This window comes from Notamacropus eugenii, chromosome 1 (assembly GCF_028372415.1).
Source record: "Notamacropus eugenii isolate mMacEug1 chromosome 1, mMacEug1.pri_v2, whole genome shotgun sequence".
In the NCBI taxonomy this organism is placed as follows: Eukaryota; Metazoa; Chordata; class Mammalia; order Diprotodontia; family Macropodidae; genus Notamacropus; species Notamacropus eugenii.
In genome coordinates, this window is record NC_092872.1 from 738,688,578 (window position 1) to 738,712,118 (window position 23,541).

The 23,541-nt window shown below is 42.7% G+C and overlaps 1 protein-coding gene across 4 annotated transcripts in view; it reads right to left on the reverse strand.

Moving 5' to 3' along the window:
* EXOC6B (exocyst complex component 6B) overlaps window positions 1-23,541 on the reverse strand; it is a 607,915-nt gene that overhangs the window by 355,392 nt on the left and 228,982 nt on the right. For 3 of the 4 annotated variants that reach the window (XM_072612000.1, XM_072612825.1, XM_072614391.1), the window contains exon 7: window positions 9,294-9,470. The exons of the other annotated variant lie outside the window; for it this stretch is intronic. In XM_072612000.1, coding sequence (XP_072468101.1) covers window positions 9,294-9,470 — 177 coding nt within the window. The remainder of the gene's footprint in view (window positions 1-9,293; window positions 9,471-23,541) is intronic. 4 annotated transcript variants of the gene reach the window in all.

Here is a 23,541-nt window from a genome sequence, read left to right on the forward strand (position 1 = left end):
TCCCCCTTGAACTACTGCAGCAATTCCTCACTGGTCTCCCTAACATGAACCTTTGATAATCTATCTCCCAATATGGCATCTACAGAGAATTCAATTCAAGGATGAAAGGATCTGCTCAAGGACGTGTAGGCTGCATTTCTAACCTTGAAAGTCAACATTCTTGAGACTGTAAACTGCAGGGCAGGGCAGCACCTGGGTCACAAGTCATTTTTAATATCCCCAAGCTGACCAACTGTCACCAAAAGGCCCAGGAGCATTGGGAGGGGCAGGTCCCTTAGAGCATCAGTCCTGCTGCTCATAACAACCACCTGGACAAGAAGTACCTGTGCAAAGGGGCCAGCCCCACCCCACCGCCCTCCAACCACCTGCTCTATATGGGATATGAGCACTGGCCTGGCTGCTTGGGGAGAAACAGGAAGCAAATGTGCCTAGCAAGTCAAACCACCCTCACCACCGTGACAACCATCCTTCCTCAGACCCTGAGTCCAAGAGCCTTGAGAAGAGCAATGCTTCCAGTCCAGTGTCCAAACCTGACACCCTGAAAAGCAACCCCTGTAGAGGTAGAGCCTGGCAAGTGCTCCTGCTGGGGTTACAGCCAGGGCCATTTCAGCAGAACTAAACCCCCCCGAAAAAAGAAAAAAAATCTCATCAAGCAAGTGAAGAATTCTTTTACAAAACATTCCTTGGTCAAAGTAGTGAAATGAGATGCAGTCTAACACAGCATGACAGTTTCTTCCAAGGTGCAAAAGCATCAGCACCAATAGCCACAGAAACCCCTCCCAGGAGCACAATGGATATAGTAAAGCTGCTACTATCCATCTCAAGAAATAGGCCTCACAACGGGTGAGACTGCTCTTCTATAACATCTATCTGTACAACTGCACCAACCATTATGAGGCAGAAAAGAGGAAATGAGAGTCTAGTGATGAGAAGAACCAGGAAAGAACAATGAATCAATACTAAAAATGGATCAAGACACTGGTATTCTGGCAACTAGTCTTTAGGGTGTCATCAGATAAAATTTATAGGAAAACCAAGAAGATTCCTAGTAGAAATACAGAAAATAAATGGCTAGGGAACTGTGAGGAATACAAGGGATGGTTCAGATGAAGATAAATCTCACAAAATTCTTGTACCTAAAACTTAGGACGTATTCACATTCTCTAATCACTAGAGAGGTTTCTCAAACTCTGCCAATATTGAAATAGTAAAAGACAATACAAAGGTGAGAGAGTAGTTTAACCTATCTGGGTAAAACTCAGGAAAGATGCACATGTATTTACATGTACTTGCATATGTAAATACATGGGGTATTTAAAGAGTTGTGGTGGATAATGGATAATGTGACTCTACCAGCTATAGCTATTCAGGCTTTTTTCCCCCCTTTAAACAGGAAGAAGAATTAGAGGCTATTTTAAAAGATTGATTTTGCCCTCCTAGCAGGCCCTTAAACTTAGAAGATTTACTTGTACATGAAAATAAAGAACGCTTGTGGTATGTTTGCAGGGATATTAGTTACCCTTGGCCTAAATATGAATAAACCAACGATCAAACTCTCAGCCCACTTACTGGGAATCTGCAGGAGGCAAGAAAAGAAGGTGCCCCCATCTTTCACAAGCACAGAAGAAATTCCTCATGGGACATCAGCCTTCTCTGCTACTTAAGAGAGCTAAGGGGTCTAAGGCCCATTAGCCTGTTCTGCTCTGTTGTTCCTGTGTCCCAGAATACACACACATCACAAGCATTATTTCAACCTCCCTTGGGGTATTTATTCCTTCTTAAGAAACCTTTCAAAGCCTCTGGACTGGCATAAAGAGTACGATAAAGGCTTTTCTGGAATCTAGATATGTTATTCACTGGTGATTTGAGGCACTTTCCCCATTGAAAGACTTAAGATTCCCAGTTCATCCAAAAACACATTCTGGGGAGAAAGAAATGAAAACAGAGACTTGGTGCCCATTTCAGAGCATCAGCCAGAATGTCAAGCTATTAAAATGTACCAGACACTCTTCTGCAAAAAGAGAAAAAAAAAACCATCCAATTACCTGAAAGGACATCTTTTTTGCATTCAGAAGATCAGTCTTATCTGTCTGTATTATGCTTAGAATTCAGAAACTACCAGACAAATATCCCACCTACCCCCTAGAGCAGTGTGATCCTCTGAAATTTTATTCCTAAATTTAGAATTAATTTGATTTTCGTATAAATGGAGGGAATACGGGATACATTCACATATGGACTATACTTTTGGGAATCATGAGGTATATGGCCCAGGACTGGCTGGAAGTGGCAAATACAAAGTGTCTTGCCCTGATGGATAATGGTATTTAATGCTGTAATTTTGATTTTCCCTAACAAATTCCTAGGGGGTATACTAATTTATTCACTTATTATAGTCTAAGAGTTCTACTATCTACATTAAGTAGAAAAAAATTTTCCTATGGTTTAGTCAATATACAACTCTTGTGTCTGCAGAAAAGAACTCAACATTTTCCTCTATAGATAATCACTGCTGATATAGATTTAAAAAATTCTTTTAAAGAATTTGAAGGATAAGGCTGAGCATTTAAAAGTAAGGGAAGGAAACTAGAGGATCAGAGAAAGAATAAAGAATTATCCTTACTCCCAAGGAAATTACAATCTAATCAAGTAATAAACCCTAATTTATACAAAACAATGAAATGCTACCAGAAAATGAAGAAACCTGTGTGGACTAGAATGGTTACTCAATGATTTCTTAAGAAATTGCAATCTGAATGAACACTAGAATTTAAAGGGAAAACACCTTAGATTGCTTACTTTGGTATCAAAGAGAAACAGTGATAAATTACATATCCCAAAGATTCTATGCTCCTTACATCACACAGCCGTACAGTTTCTGTTTAGACAGAAATTTAGCTCCATTAATCTCACACCTGAAAGTTGGGGAAACTAAAGCAGAAATTTCTAAAGAGAAAGACCATATGTCATTCATTCACCAAATCTAGATGTGCAGCTAGAGAAGACTTTCTGGAAGAGAAGGAGAAGAAATTGTGGTGGTCAGACCCTTAAGGCTGCTACTTTCGTTCTCTTCATCATCTGCAATTGATCCTGTATGTGTCTTTTTTTGTACAGAGCTATCTGCATATGATCTCCTCCATTAGATGGTGAGCTCCTCCAAGGCAGCCAGCCAGTCTTCTGTTTGATTTCTAGCCCTAGCACTTAGCACAGGGCCTGGCACATGGTCATGCTTATTAAGCGTTTTCTGACTGATCTGAACTCAAAAAGTGTACAGAAAGAGGGCAGAAGAAAGAATGTAGGTAGACACAGATTGTGAGAGAATTAGAGATAGAGATAGAACCTTCCTCAACAGGTATTGATTCTCTCCTGCCTCAATTTCCCTTAATGCTACACGCTCAGTCACTCCCCACATTGCCAGTGGAAGGTAAGTGACCTAAAGAGAAGGAGCTTTCTGGATCTCTGGCACTTGGACACATTTTGGACATCATTAAGTAATTTACTGAAAGAGCACGGAACTTGCCTACCTTTTGATGCAGGGCATCACCGCTGGGCATATCCTCAAACAGAAGTGATTTCTTACTCAAAATCATTTTTTAAATTCAATTCCAAGAAGCTAGGAAAGAGGTTTGATTCGCCATTAGTGGATCACATGGCAAAGCTCTGATGGAAGGCCTGTACGCTCCCTGAACAACAGGTATTACTTTGAAGACCAATTCTTACTGAAGGATCACCATTTTACTGGATACATGAACCTCTGTCCTTTTATTGAGACTAACAGAAAGAGCCCTGGATAGAAGGTCAAAAGGCTGGGAGGATGGTCCTGGCTGGGACAACTATCAAAATATTCCATGCTCTAGTATCCACATTTATAAAACAAGGATCCTGGACTCCCAAGGATGCATGGAAGCAAAGGGTTACAAAATGAAACACCCCCAGTTCTTTTCACCAGGTCTTACTTGACAAGAACTGAAGACCCATCACCACTTGGCAGACCTCCTCTGGACACGCCCCAGTTTATCAATCTCCTTACCCACAACCTAACTCTATATCCCCGACAGAGAGTGTCCTGCATCTCATGAGTGTGAAATCAATGCTGACTGGTCTGGATGGATGAGTAGGAAGCATGGAGAGGCTCTGCCCCACTTCCACCTCACAGCTTGGCCTCTCTCCATACAGCCATAGTAGCTGTACAGTTCTGAGTGGGTTTTGGCTGCACCGGCCCACTGCTGACTCAGGAGGTTTAGAGTTCCCTAACATCCAAAGGTCTTTGGAGACTTTCCATTACACAGTCCTCTTATTACTGCAGATCTTCTTTTTCCTCCCTAGATATTGCTTTCTATATCTAGCCAGTCTCGGATCCACCTGACTATTCCAGGTGTCCCCATCGTCATCATCTTCTGACCTTTCACCCTCCAGATCTCCATTTACCAGGCCCCAGGGAACTTAACCCATCAAGGGCCTGGGGCCAAGCTCTCCTGACATGGGTGAGTGAAAGCAAGCTGCCAGAAGCCTTCCTAGGCTCCTGCTCCACATGCAGTCTAGTAGCCCAACCCAGGCATCCTCTGCTACATACACATCTCCCAATACACCACCATTCCACTTTCCACCTCTGGTTTGGGGAATAGTGATCACATCAATGTGCTTTTGGGAAGGGAATCCCAATGGACTCTGCTATGGCCCCTCTCATGCAGCAGGAGAACAGGGCATCTTCATCAGAGACCAAAGCTCCTCAGCATCCCATTGCTCCCAGGTGCCACCATTCTCCTTCAAGTCGCACTGGACCACTGTCTAACAACGCCACGCAGTCTTGGATTTCCTCTTTGCCACTTTTCGTTCTTTTGTCCCTTTGAAGAACATGCTCCATACCTTCTAGGAATACTATTTTTCCCCAAAACAGACTATTTTTCTGAGAATAGAGAAGCATTCTTCCTTTCAAGAGAAGACCAACCAAACTGCATTTTGTGCCAATCACAAGGACTTGGCAATCTCTGCCCTTCCCTTGGGTCATCCTCTTTGCTGCTCATGGAATTCTGCCCCTCAGAATGCTAACGGTCTCGGTGAATTGAGGAGCCCAACTACCACTCATGTGTAAATGTAACTTTTTCCTCTCCTTTCAATACAGATCACCTGACAGATGTTGTCCCCTGGTCTCATGCCTCATCACTGTCTTATCGGTTAGATCATAGGGAAAGGGGCCCCCTTCTGACATTCTACAGTCATGCCCACACTAGTCTACAGTCCAAGTTCACATACCAGAAAGTATTTTCTATCACTGGCACCTTATTTTTCCCCTTCAAGTTCAGTGCTTTCTCTCAGGAAATAAAAAAAGTGCCAGGGCTGAAATATAGCACCCTAACTCTGAATCCATGCTCTAGCACTTGGTACCTATGGGACCCTGAACAAATCATTTACTCTATTTGATCAGTAAAATGAGGAGGCTGAATTGGAGACCCTCTAAATTCCCCTTCTGGCTATAAATTTCTGAACCTATGACCTGGTAAAGGATTGTAAGTAACATTGGATGAAAAGGAAAAGAAAGGGTAAGGCTTAGAAAATAAGCCGGCATTAGAAGAAGGCACTGCACACTTTCAGAGAACAGAAGGAACCAGAGTTACTATTGCACTGAATGAGACAGCCTTTTTAATGTATTGAGAGATAACGCTGATGTCCTGCATTTGTTTACTTAGGCAGCTAGGTGGCACCATGAGCCAAGAAGACGAGTTCAAATCCAACCTCAGGCACTTACTGGCTGTGTGACCTTGGACAAGTCAGTTAATCTCAGCCTGCCTCCGTGGGGGTGATAGTAATTACATCCCCCTCCCAGGATTATGAAGATAAAATGAGGTCTTTGTAGAGTTTGGCAAATCTTCACATGCTATTTATAAGTGCTAGCTGTCATTGTTATTATTAGAAGGGTCAGGGATAAATGATAATGACCATAAATCATCCTGGTTGATTACATTACATCACATCCCGTAATGGTTTCCCATTACAGGAAGCCCGCTGAGTCATGCATGTACCTGAAGGAAAGACAGGTGTCAGCATGTGCCAGGCGAGTCAAAGCCCTGTGATCATCTATACCACTACCTTCCCTCAGGGTGCCTTGGAGATAGCTGGGGACCCCAAATATAAGAGCCTTGAGAGTGGCAATGCCCCCAAGGCCGGCAGCACGAATTCCAGCCCAAGCTCCACAGCCATTTTTGAGGGAATCACTGTGGAGAAAGGACCAGCTTTCCTGGCTACAATCAACACCAACTGCTGAGCAGCTGCTCCTCCCAGACAGGGAGGCCCGAGAGCATGGGAAGGGCTACAATCCCCAGATCACTGATGGAGATCCTGGGGTAGCCTCTGTCTCCTCAGCAGCCACAGTTGCTTTTACCTAAAAAATAAAGTTCTTGACACCAAAGACCTTGGCTCTGTCAAACAGGTCAATATCAGAAACAGATAGGGATTAACTAACAGAAGTGATTCCTGACCTTCCATATGACGCAGATGAAACCTACAGCTGGTGCATCTCCCACTAGAGAACAAAGACTCTCCCTTTTATTTGTAGCCCCAGCACTTAGTACAGAGAAAGGACTTTATAAATACTTTCTTCATTCACAGGGTCACAGGGTTAGAGCTGGGGAGGAGATCTGGTCCAATCACTTCATTTTGCAGATAAGGAAACTGAGGCTCACAGAAGAACCACCAATGACATTTAGCAGTTATTCAACTTCTATTGGGTCTCAGTTTCCTCATCTGTGAAATTAGGGATGGTACCTGAACTTCTGGATGCCACATCAGCACACAGCCTCAGAGGATTGTTAGGAGGGTGCCTCCTAAAGCAAAAAGCAGTTTTAAAAAAAATGAGCCCTTCTGATCACTGCCCGAAGCCATCAAGGTGGCAGTGAGGATGAGAGACCAGGCCCTCTAACCCCAAATGCAGCCTTCTCCTTACCTTCTCCCCAAGTCTCACTTCCCAGGATTGCCTTTTTCATTTGTGGCCCTAACATTTTGTGTAATGTACCCTGCATACAAGTTGTCCCCTGAGTAAGTCCCTTGGGGGACCGTGACACAGCTAAAAAGACTCAATCTCCCCAGAACTCATTCATGCTGCTCTTGATGAGACCTGCTGAAAAATGTGAGGAATGAAGGTCAGCATGACACAGTGGGCCGCAGAAGACCTTATCTAAAGGATTTCTTCATGCCATGCAAGGAATATGCCAAGAAACCACTTTGGAGACATCTAAATAAACAATTCTCTGCATGAGGTTTGAGATCAAGAATGCCTGCTAGAAAGAGATCCCGACTGAGAAGTAAATAAATATATGGTAGGGATTCAAAAAAAAAGAGTCAGTGGGAATTGATATGACAAATGAAATGCTGATGAAAGCAGGAAGATCAATTGAGCCTTAAATTCAAGACTATGTGATTTGGGGGAAAAGGCAGTTTTGGAATGCTAACTCCCTTCACCCAGTACCTCACTTCCAGAAAACCCTAAACTCTTCATTGTCTTTACTTTCTTCATTCTCTTTGGACCCAAGAGGGAAGGGAAGCAACAAGGAGACTAGGGAAGAAAGATATACAGGAACTTGCCCTGAGAACTTAAAGTGAATCCATGATAAGTGGTCACTGACAAATGAAGCCTATATGTGGATATCATGACTTAATCTCCTCACTTAACTACCTTCCACTTGTGGTCTATTATCAAAGAAGACAGGAATTATGGCTTTTCTGGCGGGGTTAAGGGACCCCATCCCACAGCACGATGCCAGGTGCTTTGTAAGAACCCCAAAATGAAGGAGTTAGCTTGATCTCTTGGAAAAGGGAAATGCTGTGATCTGCCACAATTAATGGGTCTCACAAAGGTACCCACAAGGTAGGCTGGAAAGTGTTTCTAAAGCAGACCAGGCAAATGGCCAAGGGGGTATCACATCTATAGGACTGATGCTGATCTCTCGGTACCAAGAGGCTACTTCTCTTACCCTCTTTGAACAAGTGCAGAAAATCCCAATCATTTCCCAGTCTTCAGAAAAATGTCCAGTTTCCCTCAGAACAGGCAATTCTCAAGACTAGTTGTATTACGCGGCAGCAACTAGTAAAGAAGCTTGTCTCTCTGTGTAGTATGAGGTTCAGGTGGATTCCTAAGTGCACACTTCTCTCTCTCACTGGTGAATAATAATGCAATCACTCTCAAAAGGTAACTTGTAAAACTCATTTTTCCAAAGAGAATCAACTACGTTAAAATTCCCCCAGAAAAGCATCTGGTCCTGAGACATGATGAACATTTGTAAAAGCACACAGCAAAAAGTAAAGTTTAGAACATGAGACAAGGAATATTCTGGACAGGGATGGTCAGACAGAAAGTGAAAATGGTCACCAATCTCTAGCACATGGAAACTAAGGGAGCCTCTTTGAAAGTCCTTCCTCATTGGACAACAAAGAACATGATACATGCACACTACTCAGATGTGACAGTAGCAGGCAGTGACAACTTGAGGGAAGGTAGAGAAGCTTCCAGAAAGCTGACTCCAATGATTAGGGATTCACCCCAATGGGCAGCTAGGTGGCATAGTGGGTGTGATGTTGGACTCTGAATCCTAAGACTTGAGTTCAAATCCTGACTCAGTCAGTTAACAGCTGAGTAACGCCAGTCAAGTCACTTAACTGGTTCTTAGCCTCAGTTTCCACATCTGTAAAATGCAGCTCCTCCGTTACAAGACTGTTGTGAGGATCAAATGAGATAACAAGTATAGTGTTTGGAGAATCTTAAAGCACTGCATAAATGATAGCTACTGTCATCCTGATCACTACAACTTCCCTTAATCATCCACAATGGATCAATCGATCCTTCACAAATACATCAAAACTCTTCTGGAATCTATTTGCATTTGCAATCTACGCCACTTCTCTCAAGTCACCATGGGGAGGTGCTCCTCTGATTAGTCCTAAAATATGGACTTCCAGTTCTGAAATGGGGTCAAGCAATCATTCTGTGGCCCTGAACAGCACTGTCTTCCCTGTGCCACCAAGCTCAAGAACGCTCCTCTTCTACATAGCCAATGTTTACCAAGGCAGATCCAAGAAAATGGTGCCTTCACAAAGAGGAAGAACCCACCAGTGAGCTGAAGGATTCCTCCAGGACTAACCTTCTTCACAAATTCAGGTTTTTGTTCACTGGGTTTTGGAAAGCAGAGCTCTGAACTTCTGGATGCCACATCAGCACACAATCCAGGGATGGACTGTGCATCAGCCTCCCTGACACTGCCTGCCACAGGCACGTCACATCCCCCAAGTCAAACCCGGATTACCTCTTCATCCTCTTCTTCATCCTCAACATCCAGAATACCGGAGTCTTGCTCTGACTTAGGGCTAGTGCTTTCTACCTCTGTATCCAAGCCGGTGAATGCATCTTTCTTGGATCTTTTCCTACTGCCCATCCTGGGCTGTTGTGAGATGATGTTATCCAGGTTCCTTTGCTGCTGAGCCTACGACAGAAGCAGAAGCAGACAGGCTAAGAAGGGAACATTCACAATTTTTTCTAAATAAATGAGAACTTTCTAGAAAATACATCAAAGAAATATGTCAGCACCAAGGTCCTCAAGAATCCACTGGGACAACGCATATACTTTTAAAGTCCTAATGTGACCTGGCAAATCTGATGCTGAGATTTGATTAATAAGGAGGTAAGCACAGTCCCAGGGTGCCTGGGAGACCTCAGCAGGTGCCTTTGCCCTTCGGGGCCAGTTTCATCATCTATAACAGTTACAGAGGTGGGCTCACTTTACAGCGCATCAGTTCAGCTAAGTTTTCTCATGCTTCTCTGTATTCCTCATTGTCATCGATTCTTATATAACACAGAGAAATCCCGTTACACAGAACCAAAAACAATTTACACAATAATGTCAACGCTGTAAATGAAAAGAAACACACCCTAAGACAACTGAAAGTGTTACAAAATTACACAGAATAAGCTTTTTCCAAAAAAGGTGTGAGAAGATACCTTTCCTAACTCCTTTGTGGAGGTGCAGGTGACACTGTCTACACGGTCATCTCTATGGATTGGTCCGTTTTGCTGATTTCCTTCCCTTCTTCCTCCTTTTCTCTAAAAAAAGTCTTTGTGCTATGAAAGATGGCTCCCTGGAAGGAGGAGAGTGTGGATACAGGGAGAAGTGTAGGCAATGTAAAGAGATATCAATAATTTATTTTTAAAAAATCAAGGGGTTGGGTTAAGTGTTCTCTAAGATCACTTCAACTTTAATTAAATGCTAAACAGCTTCAGTGTATGTTGCACTACAAGGTTCCCAAATCATTCTATATATGTTCACTCATCTGATTCTCACAACCACTTTAGGAGGCAGCTATTACTATTGTCCCCATTTTACAGATAAGGAAACTGAGGCAAAGAAAAGGTAAGTAACTTACAGAGGATCACACAGCCACCGACAAAGCAATTCCTAGCACTTCTCAACCTAACCCTTCCAAACATGATACTCAGTTTCATAGAAGCAAACCTAGAAGAGCCCTCAAAAGTCCCTAAGACCAATCCTCTGCTTTCAGTAGATGTCCTCTGGCTCCAGAGCTCATGATTTCACACAATATCACTCTGCCCTCTTTATGAGGTTAAAGTCATCTTTCATCACAGCAGCCCATGCCTTGGGGTAAAGGAGTGAGTTCCTGACAACTTTTGTCAGGATAATAAATGCCACATCTAGACTCTACAGTTTCAGAGTTTTACTGAGATTTTGTTTTCCTTCCATTCTACGATATTTCATCCATTTCACTTAAAATATTCCAGTGAAATTCCACTGAGGAGATGAAGAAGTCTGATACAGAGGAATGAACTAGCTGACCCCAGTGGAGTTTCTATGACCTTAATCTCTGGGAACAGAAAAGGTTTCCCCTTTTGCACTTGTAAAGGGGAAGGAAGTGTCAGAGCTTAGCTCAACACTACTCACTGAAAATGGACTGAGATTGAGGCAGACACAAAAAAGACCAAATATAAGATTGCAAAGAATCAACAATAAGGTTGTAAATTCCTCATCTGCGTATGACACTTCTCCACTGGAGACAGGGAGAGGGGAAACCAGCTCAGCAGAATGGTTCCTGCGGTTGATGGCAGGAGGCCTTCAAATCTTCTGAATGAGTTCAACATCAATGTCAAGAATAAAGCAGTGGATGCCAATGGGTGTTAGCCCAGTAATGTACTGGATGAGCAAGAAAAGTAAAAAAAAAAAAAAAATGAACCGTGAGAGCTAATTTCTGCCAGGAACATGAAATAGAAAGACCATGCATTCCAGAGGTTTGCACACAAAAAAGAAACTTTTCTGACTGTCCATTGGCATCATGGACTTACCTCAAGGATACAATGGCCTCTGTTACTTAAACAAAGGTACAGGAGACCAGAAACCTTTAAACTGGCCTTGCACTTAAGCCCATACTCACAGTCATTCTCAAGCTCACTTAAACCCCCAGAGTAACAGAATGTCAATTCTTTCTCTCCAAAGAAAAGGCATCTACTTTCTCTCTGATTCTGTAAATTGGGCCAAGCCAGAAAGCTGGATAAGTAGATAGTCAGGCAAGGTACTATAGGTCAAAGAACTGGGCCCCTCAACTAAAAATCAAAGTGCTAGAAGTTCTCTCCTGGCTTTGTTGGGGTCAATGGGCAAGTCATTTTGCTTTAAAACACCATGGAGCCTATTTCATTCCATGAAAGGGAGCAGTCAATGCTGGCCTGGCAAGCAGACAGGCCACTGGATGAGTGAGCACCACAGCGAAAGCACAGAATGATGAATTGGCCCCATTGTCACTGTTGTGGATACGAATGCAAATTACTGCCTAATAGCAACCAAAAAGCTTCCAGGGGGCGGATGGAAAAAACAGAAAATTAAAAAGCAATCAACACAAGAGAATAAATGGAGCCCAAAACAATGCCATTTTAAATAAGAACCCACAAAAATCCAGCTCCGCCATAGCCAGTGCTCACTAAAAGAGGATCTAGTCAGAGGAGGAGAGGGCAAAGCTGAGAACAAGGGAAAGCAGCTTTCCTTCTTTTGTATTCTTTTTATGTAGTACAGTTGGTACTGGGGGTCAAATATTGAAATAGTTTCTTGAATATTTCTCCTTGCTAGAATATTCTCCTTCATAACCCTCAATGACACTATCCTGTCCTCCCAGCCTAGCTCTTTGATCATTAACGCCTTCACTCCCAGGGCTTCTGGCTCCTTCTCTTCTCATCACTGTAGTTGTTAACAGTTGTAGGTCTTCAGAAGTTTCCATTCCTAGACTCTGTCTTACGTTCTTGTCTGTTCTTGGGGCTTCAACTATCATCTGTAAGTGAATAACTCCCCAGTTCGAATCTCTGCTCCTGGTTTCCTCACAGACTTTTTCAGCTCTCTAGGGAGACTCTCCATCTGCATCTCAAATTCAATCCCTTCCTTTCTCTACTTCATCCTGCACATGACTCTGTCAGACAAGTATTTCTAATGCATCTTTTTCAGCAAGTCCATTATCTGGACAGCAGTGGTTCACTGATAGCTTTATCGATCATGGTAAGGTCCACCCTGGACCTTGCCATTCAAGGCCCTCCAAAATCTGCCCCAATCTTATCGCTGGTATCCAACTAGAACTAGAATGCAACTTGAATTATCTACTCCAGGCAGACAGATCCCTGAGCACAAAGTCCATTTCCACCACTACACCTTGGTTCAAGCCTCCTAACTCTAGTCCCCTCTCCTAGGAATGCTCTACTTTCTTAGACTTCCAAACCATATCCCTCAGATTGAGAGCTGAACTTGGAATCATTGACCTTGAGTTCAAATCCTGCCTCTGCCACTTACTACATGTATGTGACTCCGGACAAGTCAGAGAATCTCTCTCTAGGCCTGTTTCCTCATTGGATTGGAGGCCGCTCCTAGGGACCTGTGATCCTATGATCTTTGCCCTTGTCTAGCACACCCCTAGAGTGACCCCTCCCTCTTCCTATGGAACCTGTAGTACAATTTTTGACATATACATATTGCTCTGTATTATTAGTTATCTTCTCATGTGCATGTATCTTGCCTACCCAGGTTGAGAGAGGACTATGTATTACACAACTATCATCGTCCAAAGGAAATGTGGTAAATATTTAAGCATTTTAATTAAATACTTAAATATTTACTGAAGGAAATGACATATACTATAAGGTAACCTTTTCAGGGCTGAGTTCTGTTAATAAGGGTAATCAAAATCTCCCCTATGGACCAATGGAGAACTGATGAGAGGACATCATTTATTTATCTGTTCTTGTGCAGGCCTTTGATTTCATCAATAGAGGGACCTCTCAGAGAGCAAACACCCTTGAAGACACCTGAACTATTCAATGAACCAACCAGACTTTATTAAGAACCTTGTGCCAAGAATTGTGCTAGGAAATCAAACACAGAAAATACATAGTCCCTGACCTCAAGGATCTGGCATTGCGCGGGCATGTGCACATGCGCGCGCATGCACACACACGCGCCTGCACGCACACACACACACACACACACACACACACACACACACACACACACACACACACACTACTTAAAGCACAAAGCAATCACTACAGATGGGAGGACTAGCAAGAAAGGAAGTTAGGAAAAGTGCCCTGAAGGAAAAGGTGAATCTTTAAAAGAGCTAGAGGTTCCAAGGAAAGCACTCCAGGCACAGGGCTGTCGAGAAGAATGGGATAAGGAGCCTCAAGGAAGCCAATTTGCCTCACCCACAGCTAGGGACAACGAACTACAGCCAGGCTGTGAAGGACACCAATTGTCCTAAAATGGGCTGGCGAGGGAGAAATACTGAGGGCAGGACCTGAACCTCTAATCTTAAGCACTGAAAAGGTGCTTCCCCCAAGGCTGCTCAAGTTGGTATGGGCCAAGGCTGGCTCCCCATCACCTGGCTAATGACACAGAAAAACCACCAGAGAAGATTTACCTTGGGAGCCTGGGAATGAAAAAAGAAAGTGATCTTGTGAAACACCTACAAGTCTTAAGGATACCAGGTTAAAAACATGAGATTTAATGCCTAAGGGCTCTCAGGGCCTTTAGTTTGGCCTAATACTGACCTCTGGTGGCTGCAAAGAGCTGAAGGCTCCCAAATTTGTGGCTCTGCTCACACAAGACAGCCTGGAGAATCAGTAAATCTTAAGTAGGAAGAACAAAGGGTGTGATCGATCTTATCAACAAGCATTTATTAAGCACCTGCTATGTGCAAGTTACTGTGGAATGCTGGTGGGAGGTTTACCAAGAGAAATCAAACTGCTACTACTCTCCAGGAACTGATCAAAAGTCTTAGGATCTGATCTTTCTGCCAACAGAAGCCAAGGCTGAACTCCTAAGATGAGGCTCAGCATATCTGAAAAAGTCTGGTAGTCCCCTGCCCACCATGAGAGCAACTGAGGCAGGGCAAAGTTTTGGACCATGCTAATATTTCCCCAGTTTTCTACCTGCACCATGTTTACACTCATTTGCATTAGGCAGCTCACATGACCATCTAGACAATATGATTTACCCTGTTTTCTGAGGCGGGCCAGTGCGTGACAGGGTCAGGACAGAAATATTCCAGACCCAGTTTTCATCTGCTTGATTCATCCACACTCTTATCCTGGGAGTCCCACAAATCACTGTAGAACTCCAAGAATAAGGGGGCTTCAAACAGGGAATTCGGCATTCCTCCCTTCACCTCCCCCAGCAATCAGCTACAATATCAGAAAATGGGAAAAGACAAAGGAAGCCAAAGAAACAGCACCAAAGTAATATAAGCTGTTTTCACACAAATGTGTCCAGACAAAGGGGAGGTTGGATAGGAGATTGGGGAGGGGGGTGGAGGGGAGTTGATAAATACCAAGTGAGATGATCTCAAAACAGAGATTCTTGGTCCAAACTTCCTCTGGTCTCAAAAATACTATTAAAACAACTATATTACGGGGACCTGTCACCTTTAGTGTCTCCTTCTGAGTGGGGTGGCATCTAGCTTCATCCTATGAATTCCCACCTGCAAACTTTTCTGAAACATCTACCAAATAACAGCAGGCATTGTGTAAGGGCTGGGGGCACAAAGACTGAAATGAAGCCATATCCTCAAGGAGCTTGGATTGTCTCCAGAGAGAGAATATAAGCGTAAGTATGGACACACGGACACGGACGGACACACACACGCACGCTTATACATTTAAATACATATATACCTACACATACACACAGAGCAAGTAATGGGAAGGGAAGGGAAGCTCTACTAGCTGCTGTTGGGAAGCAGTGAGGAAAGGCTTTCTGTAGCCGGAGTGGATGATTTCAATTTTCTTTGCTTATTATAACAAGCCTTCCCTAAAGCCCATCTTCTGTGCCTCCTGGAAGTGGCTGCAAATTCTCCAAGGCAAAGGGAAAGATAAAGCCCAGGTCATCAAGCAGCTGTGTAGGGACCAAGCCCAGTACTAGCCAGTTCTAGGGAAGATCAGCAAGCTTTGGTCCTCGGGAACTGAGAAGACTCACTGTGGCCAGTCCATGAGGATGTGACACCCAGGAAAGGTCACTCACACTTTCCCAACCACGGGTCTCCTAAGGCCCCCACACGTTAGAAGGACACCTCTCCCCTGTGAGGCTGCCCTGACCTTCTCACTCTTCTCTTTCTTCATAGGAACGATTTACTCTGGGCTTCTCTGCACTAATTTATCAGTCCATCAGTCAATAAATATTCATTAAAGCACTTGCCACGGAGTAGGCCCTGGGCTCACCACCTGGAAGGGAGGCAGCAGGAGGCATCAACATCCCCAAAGGCCTGGGCTCAAAACATATATAGTCCTTGGAGCCTTCAGACAAATCCACAAAACAGGGCATAAGTTGGATTATATTTGGCTTGTATATGAAGAAATTAAAAAGGAAAGCAATTTGCCCAAGGTCCCATAGAGATTAAATGGGAAAACTGGGACCTTACTATGAGTCTTCTGACAAGCCCCAAATCTTTCCAATAGAGGATGCTTTGCAGACAATTTCATAAGCTGACAGAACTACATAAAGTCTTTTACAGAAAGGGTGATATCATAAGTAAACTAGGAGAGCATGGAAAAAATATCAGATGTGATTGGACAAGAGATGGAAAGGATTATGGGATGTAAAGTGAATAATTTTGATTACATGAAATTAAAAAACTTTTGCACAAACAAAACTAATGCAGTCAAAGTTAGAAGGAAAACAGGAAACTAGGGGGAAATTTTGCAACAAGTTTCTCTGATAAAGGTCTTACTTCTCAAATAAAGGAACTGAACCAAATTTATGAAATTCAAAATTTATGAAATTTATAAAAAAATTTATAAAAATTAGAAAAAATAAGAGTTATTCCCCAGTTAATAAAATCAAAGGAAGGAGTCAGGAAAAGAAATCAAAGCTATCAACGGTCACATCAAAAAAAGCTCTCAATAAGTATTGATTAGAGAAATGAAAATTAAAACAATTCTGGGATACCACTTCAAATCTATCAAATTGGCTAACATGACAGAAAATAAAAATAAGTGCTGGAGAAATACAGAAAAATTGGGACACTAATGCATTGCTGGTAGAGTTGTGAACTGGTCCAACCATTCCAGAGAACAATTAGGAACTACATCCAAAGAGCCATTAAACTGTGTATACCCTTTGACTCAGCAATAGGACCACTCTATGTAGGGGGAGGCATTGGGGCTGTGATCTGAAAGAAGCATATAAGGTTGCCTCCATAGCCTTCTGCAGTCTATGCATTTCCAAATGTTGGCTTGTTTGTTTGGGATAGGAGGCCAAGTCTCCTGGAGTCTAAGATCAGTTCTCTACCCACCATGCACAGTGCCTCTCTACTTAGATTAGTGCTTAAAATCAGGCCAAATGCCTGAAAGACAGAGGACTGCAGAAAAGGAAAAATGATAAAGTAAAAACCAGAACACAGCACACTTACCAAGCCAAAGGTCTAGATCTAAATCCTGGCTCCCTGACACTAAGGGAGGCTTGTCTTTTCCTTATGCTTTCTACAAAATGTAAATCTGGATTTACCCAATGTCCTCCTCCTTCAAGAAAACCAAATGTACCTTACCCAGAACTTGTAGATTTTCCAACACTTCTGCTCAAGAGGAAGACAGTAAACACTGTGACTCTATTTTTTTATATTACCTAAATAGATATGTGAAACCTTGACATGATTCCTACAGGGAGCCACAGAATTACATCATTCTGGCTCTCTGAAGCTAGGACAGATCCTCATCTCTCCAGAATGGCTTCAATGTACTTTTATCCACAGGCCAAAAGCCTTCATTCAATTCCTAACAAACACTCTAAAACTGGCCCCAAAAAGCAAACAAGCGCTCACCAAGTATTTCATGTGACCCCTCAGAAGGTCAAGTACTGCCAATTCCACTAGCAAGATCCAGAGGCTTGCTCCCCTTCTAATCCTGCTAAGCATGCTATCAGACCTTCTTCAGGCCTGGCCTACTCAGATGGAAAAGAAGCTAATTAGCTCCCAGCTTTACTTGAGTATTTCCTGTCAGTATGTGTTGTATAAAAATTTTCAGACAACCTGATTTCCTTACAGGAATGTTATAGAAATAACGAAGAGAATGGGATCAGCACGTGTGATGTGGTGGAAAGAGGGAGGGTGGCAGCTCCTCTTCTGGGCAGTCACTTACCATGTGATCTTCAAGTCATTTCCAGATCTCTGAATCATGATTTGCTTACTTAAAACAATGCCAGTGGCCTGTATGACCTCTGAAGTCCCCTCACCCAAAATATAGGGCATGATCTTCTGACTACAAATGTGTTAAAAGCTCAGTCTTAAGGATGTAATTTTTTTAACCACTGGAGCCCCAAGTCCCTAATTAGCTGAAAAAATTCATGTCACTCTAGGCTACCATCTTTGAATCTCATCAACCAAGGGCTCACCACACTGTTCCAAGGTGCTCAGGGAAAGATGTTCTCAAAATACAAATTAAAAATAATGATGATAATCATGATATTTATAAAGTACTTTAAGGTTTGCAAAGTTGGTCTTAGTCAAGTGGGGATAGCATATGTTATACGTAGACTCAAGGCATTTACATCATTATAACACTGTGTACCCCCAAACGACATTACGCCATTAACAGATGACTGTTTAAATCTTGGAGAGCAATAGTGCACTCAAACACACTCTCCCAGGAAGAAATACCAAGTGATTTTCACTTCTGCAAAAATAAGCAATGCTTGGGTTTTCATTTCTACTTCTTGCCAGGTCTATCTCTGAAGAGAGAAGACAGAAATGGTTATGAGCCCCGGCAGCAGAACAGAAATTCAGCCTCCGGAATGCCTTTCTCATGCTTGCTTCTTCTTGCTCCCTTTCTACACACAGGCCCAGGTGATGGGAAGTGTGTGTGTGTGTGTGTGTGTGTGTGTGTGTGTGTGTATGTATATATGTATATATGTATATATGTATATATGTATATGTATATATGGTATGACCAAGCCAGGGAAGGTGAAGAAAGAACATCGTGCTGTGAGGGAGAGGGAGAGAGAGACAGAGACAGAGAGAGAAAGAGAGAGAGAGAGAGAGAGAGAGAGAGAGACAGATGGACAGATGGAGAGACAGAGAGAGCAAGCACTTCAGAAATGACATCAGAGAAAAGGGAGACTGCCAACTGCCCTACAAAAAGGGAAGCCAATCTCTAAGAGGAAATATATACCTTTATTAGAGTTTTCTGGGGAAACCAGTCCATATTTCTATTATCTGGCAAGCTATTCTGACTGTGGCACATGATCCAAATTGGGATCCAAAAAATACAAATGGGGAGAGAGAAAAAGAAATACCAGCTAAAGCATAGGACTAACCAGACCAAGGTTTGGGAGCCTATTATAACATAGAAGTCAACTAATTTCAAATGGGGGGAAGGGAACCCAGTCCCAAGAGGCATGTATGGCTGCTTAACTATAGGCCCAAGACCCACAAATGCATCACACTGGCAAGCCAGGAGAGAAAGCATGGATACTACAGGGCACTTCACCCATACAATGCCAAGTATTTCCTTCAATGACAGAAGGGTGATGAGTTTCCTGGTCATGAGGTTTCCTAGGAACATGATCGTGGTGGAGTCCAGGTAGGAAGGGTCAAGGAGCTTTCATTTAATGATTGGGGAAAGTCTTGAAAATATTATTGTGACTAGGGTTCTTAACCTGAGAAACATGGCCCCTTAAAGAAATACACAGACGAGTTTCAGAGGAATCATGAATTTGGATGAGAGGATAATTACATCTTTGTTTTCATTAACTCCAATGGAGATTTAGCTTTTTCCTCAATTATGAATGTAAGAACAAATATGATTCTGAGAAGGCCGCAGATTTCATCAGATTACTGAAAAGGTCCATGACACAAAGAAAGGTCAAGAGTTTCTGTATTAAAGGGATATTTTAAATGTCTCAAAAAGGAAGCAGCAGCATCAAGAGTCAGCAAGAAAAAGTCATGTCAATCCGACCATATTTCCTTCATGGAAGAATCGGCAGACGAGTAAATCGGGAGAATGCTATAGAGTTTTCTTAGATTTTTTTTTAAAGCACTTAAAAATCACTTGTGCAATTCCTGTGGAACCAATGCAGACGTGGGCTCAATTATAATCTAGTTAGATCATAACTGTCTGAATGGTCAAAATAAAAAAAAAATGGTCATTAATGACTTGATGGTAACTTGGAAACAAGTTTCCAGTGGAGGTGCTGCAGGCACCTGTGCTCAGCATGTTCTGTTTGACATTTCTTATTAGACTTGAATAAAGACAGAGAGAGAGGGCAGGTTTATCGGACTTATGGATAAGACAAAACTGGGAAGAAAAGGTAACACTGGATAACAGTATCAAAAATCTAAAAATATCTTACCTAGGTATTTTGACTAGGTGAACTATCTTAACTAGATATACCTTGGCTAGAGTGTTAGACCAAGTTGAATTTTAAAAAAATGAGAATTATATGAAGTCTTACATATGAGAGAGATTTCTTCCAGGCAAGTTAGCAGTTAGGCAAGAGGGGGCATCACAAGACTGATCTGAATGAAAGGCGCCCCTATGAAATTAAGTTTAAATAGAGAATCCTGAGACAAGCTACTCACCTACCACCTACCAGATTGCTAGCAATTATAATGCAAAGTACTTAACACATTAATTCATTTGATCTTCATGATAATCCTGTGAGTAACATGTTATTATTATCCCCATCTTACAGATGAGGAAACAGGCATGCAGAGGTTAAATGACCTGCCCAGGATCACACGGCTACTAAGTGTCAGAATTTTAAGCCGAATTTTAACTCGGGTTTCCTCGACTCCAAGTCCTAGGCTCTATTTGCTGAGCCACTCAGCTGCTTTAGATCTCCTTATCAAAACTCATTAATCAAAATTACATGATACAATAAATATTCATTAAGCAGATAGTATGTGTAGGCTCCATTTTTTATACTAGAAGAGACATGAAGTTTAGAAAAAATTTAATCCTTATCCTATTAGAAATTATAGTGTAGTTGGGAGACATGTTAGAGAGAGGCACAAAGGACTACATTTATAGACAGGGAGCCAACGTGGCGGGGGACGGGGGTAGTCCTGTGCTCTTCATGGAGGAAAGAATAGCTCAATCTCTCTTTAAAGGACAGGCAGGATCTTTACAGGTTGAGGAATAAGGGAGTTTCCAGGCATTGAGAATGATCTGAACAAAGGCAGAGAAGTGGGGAAGTGTGGGGGAGGCATGGGGAGGAGGGTGGGAGTGATGCAGCTCAGACAGAACACGAGCACTTCGAATGAGCCTGGAAAGCTGGGCTAGAACAGGTTCAGGTAAGAAGGGAAGGCAAATATGAAGTCGAAGGAATCTGGCATTTGCTTGGCAGGCAACAGGGAACACTGAAGGTTCAGAACTGAACCCTGCGGTCAGCAGGGTGCTAAGAGAGAGATTCCAGTGGGGGAGAGTAAAAGCACCAGGTTAGTCTTCAGCTGAAAACTTGAATTTACAAAGGAGGAGATGTGGGAGATGACCTCTGGGTTCCCTTCTACCACAGAGTCTATTATTAGTCATTTAAAACCCCCACAAGGCATAATATTCCTGGCCAGCCAGCTGGAAGGGCGATGCCTCGATTCCTTTCACTCCTAACCAATAGCAGAATTGATAATGACATAGGCTTTTTTTTTTTTTAAAGCAACTAATTAGTTCTTGTGTAGCCAGTAGATAAGGCTCTGTACAGGCTGATTTATTATTTAAACAGAGCTGAAAGATGGTTGTGGTTAACTTCGGTGGTTCTGATTAGTTACTGTGCATTCTCTACCATGATTGTTTTATGGGCCCTTTTAATGGACTGGGACACACAACTTTAAAATATTGTTTTACAATATCCCTCTGAATGGAATACATATTCCTTAAAACAATATTACAAAAAGCAGACTCACTAAAGGGAAGAAAGAAAAAAGTTAATAAAAAATGACAGCTATGCTGGCTGAGGGCCAGAGACCCATTCGAAAGTTATAAAAAACCTCTTTGGATCAGATAGGCGTGTGTGCTATTACTGCAAGGTGTAAACGCCACACACTCACACGCAGGCTTCTGTTTCCAGTTTTAACTTCAAGCCGGCACTTGTCATAGGAGTGACGGATCCTTCCAGTTCCCGTCACCTCCGTGCGAACTTACCTCTCACACTGGGCAATGTGTCCAAGAGCAACCTGGCCCATTCAGCAAGAGGTCCAGCTTTTTAAACTGTAGCTCTCAAGATGGAGAAAGCTTCCATTTTTTCAGGAAAGTCATTCATTTTCTGTCTACTCTAAAAACAACTTGAGGCCAAGATTTGAGATATGTGTGAGCAACACAGAAGCAAAGGCCAGAGGGCTCGTGGCCTGTTCACTAATATCCTGTACGTGAGAACAACGTCCTGAGAGCTCACACTCTCAGCAACACAGACAACAGAATCCTTTAAAGAACACTGCATTCCTAACCAGGTAGTGCTGGGGAAGTTGGCTTTGGGGGAAAGGACGGACAAGGTCTCCTTTGGCCTTGACAACTGTCTTTTGCTCTTGTGTCAGACCTGCTATCTTGAGACGTAATGTTAGTATGTATGCATCTGGAATGCTAGGCTAAACGAGGAAGGGCTGCCTAAGCCAGAAAGGACTCAATGACACCAAGGTGCTTATGGATCTAGCTCAAAGGCAAACAGAATCAGGCCACATCTGTATACATGGCAAGGAATCTCACGTAAACATACACACACACACACATAAAGAGCAGAAATCTGTCTCACACTCACGTCAGACATGGCTTTCTAGGTGTCCAGAGGAAGGTTAATGAGTAAAATTATGACCCACTATGGCACTTGTATAAAGTGGTGAGCCAGGAAAATTTAGTCATTTCATGCGTAGAGGATACTCCACCAAAAATAATCAAAAATAAGATCCTCTGGGCTCCACTGGACCAACAGACTCCTCCCTGGCCACAACTGCCCTGCTATACAACTACTCTAACAATAGCATCCCCTGGCCACTAACATACACACGGGAAAGAGTTTCCTTATCTATAAAATGAAGGGTTTGGACTAGATGATCTAAGAACCAATCGTAGTCAGGATGATCATCTGATCATATCTGAGGAGGAAATGGCCTTTAATTTGACAAAATATCAGAAAGGATGGAAGAGTTCTTTGCTCCCAGTTGCCACTGTTACCTCCACTATATTTCTGCAAGTAAGACTGTGTGTGGAGAGCTCTCCTTCAACCACTGACCCATCCCAGAAAGCTGCTAGTCTTAGCTACTTATAAGACAAATTAAAATTCATTTTGGGATCGCAAAAAGTGAATGATTTACTTAAAGCAGATCACAACTGTCTAATTTTCTAAAATGTTTAATTAAGTGCATGGCAGAATGTCTGGTTCAATTGGGATTTCTGAATCCCAATGTCTTACCCAGAAACCTATCATTTTTCTTAACTTCCAAATTTTGGTCCAGGGCACCATGGGATGCTAGGTGTCGCAGGGCAGCTAAGTGGCACAGAGGATAGAGTTCTGGGCCTAAAGTCAGGAGGACTTCACTGGAGACAAAAACTGATGGACTATAAGATCCATAAGCCCTAAGTAACTCAGTAAAAGTCCAGAACATTCCTGGACTGAAGTCCAAGCACCGATTTAAGCAGTCTCAAGCTAAAAATGAGAAGGCACAGTGCCAGTACCTTACAAGATGCTGATGAATTAGATAAAGATGAAAGGAAGCCTGTGCTCTAGAAATCATGGTGTTAGACAAATCCAGGCCACTGAGTCTCGGAAACATATGTCATGATTCTCAACAGCAACAAATGGTGTCTTCATACCAGCGTCAGTATAGCATGAGGTTTCCTGTCTGTTCCATCAGACTCATCATAGACTAAACCCAACTGCAAGAGCATGGTGCTTCAAAGCTAGAACATTCTCTCACTGTCAAGAGGATGGACCAACTGTGTTGACAGCTTCATGCGCAGAAGCCTGCCAATTAATTAAAATCCACCCCACTCCCAACATCTGGTTGTTATTTCATAAACTAGTGTAGAAGAGCAAAGTGCTC